Source organism: Phasianus colchicus, chromosome Z (assembly GCF_987193195.1).
Source record: "Phasianus colchicus chromosome Z, bPhaCol1.hap1.1, whole genome shotgun sequence".
NCBI lineage: Eukaryota > Metazoa > Chordata > Aves > Galliformes > Phasianidae > Phasianus > Phasianus colchicus.
In genome coordinates, this window is record NC_143476.1 from 9,626,773 (window position 1) to 9,635,382 (window position 8,610).

At 51.3% G+C, this 8,610-nt stretch overlaps 1 protein-coding gene across 1 annotated transcript; it reads left to right on the top strand.

Moving 5' to 3' along the window:
* Positions 1-213: 213 nt before the first annotated feature.
* On the top strand, positions 214-2,916 carry LOC149912443 (uncharacterized). Its single transcript, XM_090130928.1, has one exon. The coding sequence runs from the start codon at positions 327-329 to the stop codon at positions 2,346-2,348; it is 2,022 nt and encodes a 673-aa protein (XP_089987054.1). The 5' UTR covers positions 214-326; the 3' UTR covers positions 2,349-2,916.
* Positions 2,917-8,610: the final 5,694 nt, after the last annotated feature.

Genomic DNA, 8,610 nt, shown 5'->3' on the forward strand with positions numbered 1-8,610 from the left:
TAGACAAAGCGGGACGAGAATATTTAAGTGCCTGCTACATTTTAATAAACGCCATTTTGCTTCACCTATACTTGGGGTCTGTGTGAGCATTTGGCCCCGACCTGGTATGGGGTCGGTTTCGCTGGCAAAGCAGCACCTTATGGGGTGGAAAACGAGTGTTGCAGAGAGAACGGCAACAAATGGTGACCCCGACGTGATTCACCCTGTGAGTAGTAGCTGCCCGGCGTGCCCGTAAGGCGGTGGAACCTGTGAGGTGGCGGCAGGTCGCCTACAGAAGACACACTGCGGTGGAACCTGTGAGGTGGCGGCAGGTCGCGTGTGTAATTATGGATCAAGTAATTAAGGTACTTTTATATTTTTGTAAAACTTATTGCGGTAAGACCGTTCCTTCTAAGAAGGAGATCGCGGCCGTGTTATCGCGGCTAGAAAAGGAGGGTGAGCTGGACTCCCCTAAACAGGTGCTCGATTCAAATAAGTGGGACTCACTCACTTCGGCGCTGTGCCAGCGCGCCATGTTCGACCAAAAAGCCTCAGAGCTTAAAACGTGGGGCTTGATACTTGAGGCTCTTAAAGCGGCAAAGGCAGAAGGAGGGTTCGGGGAGGACCGGAGCGCGACGGGGGCTGCCGGGAGCGGGTCTTTGCTTTCTCATAGATCCAGCGAGGCAAAGATGGCGCCGACGGCGGAGAGCGGAGGCGGAGAGACGGAGAAGAAGGAGTCGCCGAGTCAGTCATGTGAGCCGACAGCCCCGCCCTTGCCTTACCCTGCTCCGTCTTTATGCCCTTCTTTGGACAAAACGTCACAGCCAGAACCGCCCCTTGAAGAACGCGATAGGGCGGTAGGCGGAGCGCGCCGGTGTGGGAGCCCGCACCCGGGAGGGAGCCCGCGCCGGTGGGGGGGCCCGGTTACTGACTGGGCTAAAATTAAAGAGGCAGCAGAAGAAAAGGGCTTAGCGAATCCAGCTGCGTTTCCGGTTGTAGCCTCAGAAGACGGCCCAATTTGGGTTCCTCTAGACCCGAAAGGGATCACGAGGGTGCTTGAGGCAGTTGAGAAAAAGGGTTTGAAATCCCCCTTGACAATGAATGCCCTCGAGAACCTTACCGCACAGGGGCCTCTCTTGCCCTATGATATAGAGAATTTGATGCGTATGGTTTTGAAGCCGGTGCAGTATACATTGTGGAAGGAGGAGTGGCAGGCCCGGCTCAGACAATTATTGGTTACAGCGCAAAACGATCCAGCGAACGTATTACATAACTCCGACCTTCAGAGATTGATGGGTAGCGCACCAGGTCTGTTAACTGCCCAGGCACAAGTTACCAACCTGAGACCTGGGGAATTAATTGCTACATCTGACGCCGCTTTAGAGGCGTTTAGAAGGCTCGCAAGGAATGCAGAGCCATCTACTCCGTGGACAGAAATTACACAGGGCCCCACGGAGTCATTTCAGGATTTTGCAAATAGGCTGATAAAAGCTGTAGAAGGGTCAGACCTTCCTAGGGCGGTCCATAGCCCTGTTATTCTGGACTGCCTTTATCAAAAGTCGAACGGGGACGTACGTGCTTTGCTGAGAGCGGCGCCGGAAAAGTTTCACACCCCCGGTGAGGCCATCAAGTATATCGTAGAGAAACAAAAGTCAAATCCGTCTGTGGCAGGCGAGGTTGCTGCCGCAGTGACTGGAGTGATGATGGCGCACGGGGGCTTTGGTTATCATCACCCCGGCTATCCGGCAGTGGATCAAGAGGCTCAAGGCCCATGTTTTAGGTGCGGCCAGTGGGGTCATATCAGGGCCCAGTGTAGGGCCAGAATAGGCAGCAACGAAAGTCCAGTATGCCAGTTGTGTGGGAGAAGGGGCCACAAGGCGCCGCAGTGTAGAGCTCGGAGTAGACCGCAGCAGCCTAATAGATCGAGAGGGAGACCGCGTTCGACCGGGGACCTCCCTGTCCGCTTGCAGTTGGGAGACCTGAGCCAGCCTATGGTTGCTTTGTCTTTGGGTTGTGAGGAGCGCCCTCTAGTGAGGGCCACTATTACGATCACTGATCTCCCACCTGATTCAGCGGGGCCACGGTCCATCTTTGTCACTGCATTGATAGACTCTGGCGCAGATGTGACGGTTATTGCGGAATCTGATTGGCCCTCTACATGGCCTACAGGGGCGGCACAGATGATAGCGGGAGTGGGAGGAACAACACCCACCCGGAGGTCCGCCCAGAAGATTGAGGTTATCGTAATCAACAGGGATGGCTCCCTGGAAAGGCCTGTTCTGCTTACCCCGTTAGTGGCGCAGGTGCCAGGAACCCTCTTAGGGAGGGACTTTCTGCGGGGTGTGGCAGCACGCATAACAAATTTATAGTGGGGGCCACGATCTGCCAATTGTCAGAGCAGTATGCGATCCCACTGCGCTGGAGACAGGAAGTGCGACCTGTCTGGGTGGATCAGTGGCCCTTACCGACAGAAAAGCTTGTAGCGCTTCACGCATTAGTACAGCAAGAGCTTCGCTTAGGTCATATAGAACCCTCTCTTAGTCAATGGAACACTCCTGTATTTGTGATAAAGAAGCGGTCAGGATCCTATCGCTTGCTGCATGACTTGCGCGCAGTTAACGCTCAGTTAGTGCCTTTTGGTGTAGTTCAGCAGGGTGCGCCCGTACTATCCGCCGTGCCTGCAGGCTGGGGGGTTGTTGTTATCGATTTGAAGGATTGCTTTTTCTCCATACCCCTGGCTGAGCAAGACAGGGAGGCTTTTGCCTTTACGGTTCCTGTCCGTAATAACCAAGGCCCGGCTCGTCGGTATCACTGGCGAGTGCTCCCACAAGGGATGGCGTGCTCTCCCACGATCTGTCAGATAGTGATTGACAGAGTCCTGAGTCCGGTCCGACAGTCCCCTAGGCAGTTCCTCCTGCTGCACTATATGGATGATCTACTGCTATCATCCCCGACCCCATCGGGGCTCCAGTCATTAGAAGCCCAAGTGGTGACACTCCTGACATCAGCCGGCTTCACTATTTCTGCTGAAAAGATCCAGAGAGGATCGGGGGTTCAGTTTTTAGGATATCGGCTGGGAGACAAAACTGTCCACCCAGTCGGGGTTGACATCAAACCCCGGATACGCACGCTATGGGATGTGCAGAAGCTAGTAGGAGCCCTACAATGGATTCGAGGGGCACTGGGGATCCCTCCTCGCCTCATGCAGCCATTTTATGAGCAGCTTAAGGGCTCGGATCCGAACGAGGCGCGTTCCATCACGCCCGAAATGGCAGAGGCATGGAAGGAAATAACAGAATCCTGTTGTCAATCGGCTCTGTCTCGATATGATCCTGGAAAGGAGCTAGAAGTAGCTGCCTGTAAATGCGAGAGTGGGGCGGCTGCTGTTATAGGCCATGACTTGGGAGCCAAACCGCAACCATTGTGGTGGCATTTTTCCGTTCAGCCCACGCGTGCGTACTCCTCCTGGCTGGAAATATTGGCTAGGCTTCTTCGTAAGTGCCGTCATACAGCTGTCAGAACCTTTGGACAAGAACCTTCTATTATCTATCTCCCTACATCATTTCGTGATTCTTTACCGCTCCCAGAGCCCATCTTGCTTGCTGTGGAAGGGACGTCAGCTTCCCTCACATTTGCGGACTCGCCCCCTATTTTCGAACTGGCGAGACCATTGCAGCTGTCGTTACGGTGCAGGGTGCAAGACTCGCCCGTGGAAGGGCCTACCCTGTTTACCGATGCATCATCATCAACGGGGCAAGGGGCAGTAGTGTGGGAAACAAATGGTCGCTGGGAATCCATAATCTTCACAGATCCGGGCGCCAGCGTTCAGATGCTCGAGGTCAGGGCTGTTGCGATGGCGATTGTTTATTGGCCCTCCCTTCCCTGTAACATAGTCACAGATTCTGCTTTTGCAGCTAAGCTCGCTTTGAAAATGGGCCAAGAAGGCATCCCTAGTACGGAAGCAGCGCTTATCTTAGAAGATGCTTTGTGCACCCGAGTAGAGCCTGTAGCAATTTTACATGTAAGAAGTCATTCGGATGTACCAGGATTCTTTTCAGAGGGCAACGCAGCCGCAGATGCGGCTGCAGGGTCCCGTGTCCTGACGATCCGAAAGGCCAGAGACCTTCACTCCACGCTTCACATAGGCGCCCGGGCACTCGCTCGAGCCTGTGGTATTTCCATTACAGCTGCAAGGGATGTGGTGCAGGCTTGCCCTCACTGTAATTCAGCTCCTGCTATTGGGGCGGGGGTCAACCCCCGCGGCTTAGGGCCGCTGCAGATATGGCAGACGGACTTTACGTGGGAGCCGCGAATGTCACCTCGGTCGTGGTTGGCAGTTACTGTTGACACAGCCTCCACGATGATCGTGGCTACCCAACACGGAAAAGCTAATTCTACCTCGGCCCAGGCCCACTGGGCTGTAGCTATTGCGGTCCTTGGCTTGCCAGTGCAGATTAAAACGGACAATGGCTCATGTTTTACATCACGGTCTACCAAGAATTGGTTAGAGGCCTGGGGAATTCAGCACACTACGGGTATTCCGGGAAACTCACAAGGACAGGCCATTGTTGAAAGGGCTAACCGCCTCCTCAAAGAAAAGATCTATGTTCTTGGGGAGGGGGAGGGATATAACGACAGAATCCCAATAGCAAGACAAGGAGAGATACTGGCCAAAGCTCAGTTTGCCTTAAATCACTATGAAAGAGGGGATGCCAGCAGGGCACCAGTAGAAAAGCATTGGCGACCCAGAATTCTAGAGGAAGGCCCTCTAGTCAAAATAAGAACGGAGGCAGGAATATGGGAGTCAGGATGGAGGATTTTAGTATGGGGTAGAGGGTATGCTGCTGTAAAACATGTCAGTACGGGAAGTGTCATGTGGATCCCGGCGAGAAAGGTCAAACCAGATCTGATGAAAGAGAACAGTAACGAGGGACTCTGAGTTTTGCAGGTATGGCTCCTGTGAACACCGAAGAAGAAGGAGACAGCCCAGGAACCCCGAAAGAAGGCCGGGAGAAGCGTGGAGGAAGACTCAACCGTTGCTGCCAACGAGAAAACGCGTTTCTATCAGGCGAATGCTATGTTTAGTGTGTGTGGTGGTTATTGCTTTATCACAGGGAGCGAGGGAATTCACCTTTTGTCACTGTCAGGGAATTCACCTTTTGTCACTGTCAGGGAATTCACCTTTTGTCACTGTCAGGGAATTTACGGGTTACTTAGGTAAATAAGACGAGCCAAAACAACTTTTGCTTTAGTTTGCAATCGGCTACCTCACTCTTTTGCACTTGCCTAATGGGCATCCCTCAATACACGTTAGAAGCCTTTGCGAGGTACACTACAAACCATTCCAGCTGCCGTAACAACACCGATCTAGCTAGCCAAACGGCATGTTTGATAAAATCTCTGAACGACCCTGGGGTTGCTGCAGCACAGGGCTTGGCTCAGATAGAACGCCTAGCATGTTGGTCAGTTAAGCAGGTGAATTTAACAACATTAGTATTGAATGCGATGCTAGAGGACACAAACAGCATTCGGCATGCGGTGCTGCAAAACAAAGCAGCCATCTACTTCTTGCTCCTGGCACAGGAGCATGAATGTGAAGACCTAGAAGGAATGTGTTGCTTCAATCTTAGCGACCACAGCGTATCCATCCATAAAGCGCTGAAAGCCCTGCGAGACCATACGGAGAGGATCCAGGTGGACAACGACCCCATCGGAGACGGGTTCAAGAAGACGTTTGGCAACTTCGGGAGTTGGATTGAGAAGATCATTAAGGACATAGTATTAGCACTTTTAGTAATTGTGTGTATTGCCACTATTCTGCCGTGTGTGATTATGTGCTTTCAGAATTGCTTGCTAAGGATTATGTAGTAGCTTAGGGACCAATGCATAGAGTATAGAGTATCACAGGTATCGGGAACAATTGTAGCGTTTGCGTTCGCGCTGTTACGGGATATTACTGAGCATAGGGAGGGGGAGATGTAGTAGGCGTGGCGAGGACACGGTGTGTGACGGGGTCAGGTCCCCTATGCTCAGGGCTTGCCAGGTGCTGTCCCACGATAGGACAGCGTGAATGCAAGGGGTGTAGACAAAGCGGGACGAGAATATTTAAGTGCCTGCTACATTTTAATAAACGCCATTTTGCTTCACCTATACTTGGGGTCTGTGTGAGCATTTGGCCCCGACCTGGTATGGGGTCGGTTTCGCTGGCAAAGCAGCACCTTATGGGGTGGAAAACGAGTGTTGCAGAGAGAACGGCAACAGGACCATCAGCAAATTGTCTGTCACTTGGGAATTCACACGTTCTTATGGACCTTGAAAAACCACCTGACAGTTGGCCAATGTTTCAAACTAGAGAATCACAGACTGAAGAAACACTCAGGTTTCAGAAGGTGCTACTCAGGTTTCACTTTGTTCCTCTCTTCCAGGCTGCATGACATCTCTGGAATATTACCAGAGAGGGAAATAAAATGTTGTGGATTAACTCAAAATTTAAGTGTTCCTGATATCTCCTCATAAGATGCCCATAATCAGTCAGCAAGTCCTGCAGTACTCCAGAAGAAACACTGCAGTTCATTTAATTCAGCCAATTATTCCGTGCACTCTGTTGCTACCAGGCTACTTAGTCCTCTACAGCTGCTGGTCTTCTGAAAAACATCAGTGTTTGGTTATTCATTTGGAAGCTCAGTGTTACATCCTGTAATCTCTCTAGATTTCTCCATGAGAATATGTAGAAATCTGTAAAGCTCTGAAGTCTGGTCTGGACGATCAAGTAGTGAGCTGGACTGTGAACCAGCTAAAGGAAAGAAGCCAGAGAGTTCTGGTCAGTGGAACAGAGTGAGTCTAGTTGCTGATGACACAAAACTGTGAGTGGCTGACATGCCTGAAGGCTGTGCTGCCACCCAGCGAGACCTAGACAGGCTGGTGAGTTTGGCAGGGAGAAACGTAATGAAATATAACAAGGGCAAGTGCAGAGACTTGCGTCTGGGTAAGAACAGCTCCCCAGGTACCAGAATAGGTTGGGGACTGACCTGTTGGAGAGCAGTGTAGGAGAAAGAGACTTGGGGGTCCCAGTGAACAGTGGGCTGACCGTGAGCCAGCATTGTGCCCTTGTGGCCAAGAAGACCAATGGCATCCTGGGGCAGACTAGAAGGGCTGTGATTAGCAGGTCGAAAGAGGTTCTCCTTCCCTTCTACTCTGCCCAGGTGACCGCAACTGGAGTATTGTGTCCAGTTCTGGGCCTCTCCGTTCACAAGAAGGACAGGGAACTGCTTGAGAGAGTCCAGTGCAGAACTTCTTTACGGTGGGGGCGACAGAACACTGGAACAGGCTGCCCAGAGAGGCTGGGGGGACTCCTTCTCTGGAGACATTCAAAACCTGTGTGGATGCGTTCCTGTATGACCTGATCTAGGTGTTCCTGCTAGGGCAGGGGGATTGGACTAGATGATCATACAGGGTTCCTTCCAATCCCCAACATTCGGTGATTCTGTGATTCCGTAACTGGTGTGGAGAAGAGATAGCAGCTATTAAAATGAAGACTTGGTAAAAAAAACCCTTTTCACATCTTAGCCAGGATTCTGGTATTTAATTTATTTAAATAAATAATACATTTCTAAGCTCATCTTTTCTCTTCTCTTCCTCTTCTATCCTCTTCTTTCCACTTCTCTCCTCTTCCTCTTCTCTCCACTTCCCCTTCCTTTTCTCTTCTCTCCTCTTCTCTCCTCTTCCTCTCCTTTTCTCTTCCTCTCTTCTTCCTCTTCTCTTCCTCTTCTCTCCTCTCCTCTTCCTCTTCCTCTTCTCTCCTCTTCCTCTTCTCCTCCTCTTCTCTCCTTTTCCTCTTCTCTCCTCTTCCTCCTCTCCTCCTCCTTTTCTCTTCCTTCTCTCCTCTTCCTCTTCCTTTTCTCCACTCCTCTTCCTCTTCTCTCCTCTCCTCTTCCTCTCCTCTTCTCTTCTCTCCTCCTCCTCTTCTCTCATCTTCTTCCCTCCTCTTCCCCTTCTCTCCTCTTTCTTTTCCTCTTCTCCTCTCCTCTCTTTCCTCTTCCCTTCTCCTCTTCCCTTCCCTTCTCTTCCATTCCCTTCTTCCCTTCTCTTCCCTTCCCTTCCCCTCCTTTTCCTTCCCTTCTCCCTTTCCTTCTTCCCTCCCCTCTCCTTCTGCCCCCTCCCCTCTCCCCAATCTCCCCTTCCTTCTCCTCTTCTCCTCTCCTTTTAAATTTCCCTTTTTCATTCCCTTTCCCTCTCCTCTTCCCTCCTCTCCTCTCCTCTCTTTCCTCTTCCCCTTCCCTTCCTCACTTTTTTCCTCCCTTCTCCCTTCCCTTCTTACCTTCCTCTCCCCACCCACTCCCCTCACCCATTCCCCCTGCTTGTCCCCTCCCCTCCTCTCCTCTCAAATTTCCCTTTTGATTCCCTATTTCATTTCCCTTCCTCCTTGCCTTGCCTTCCCTTCCCTTCCCCTCCGTTTCCTTCCCTTCCCCTCCGTTTCCTTTCATTTTTCCTTTCCTTTCCTTTTTTGTTTCTTTCCCTTTCCTTTCTTTTCCTTTCCTTTTTCATTTCTTTCCCTATCTTTCTCTTTCTTTCCCTTTCTTTCCCTTTCCTCTTCCCATCTTTTCTTTCCTTTTCTTTTCTCTTTTTCTTGTT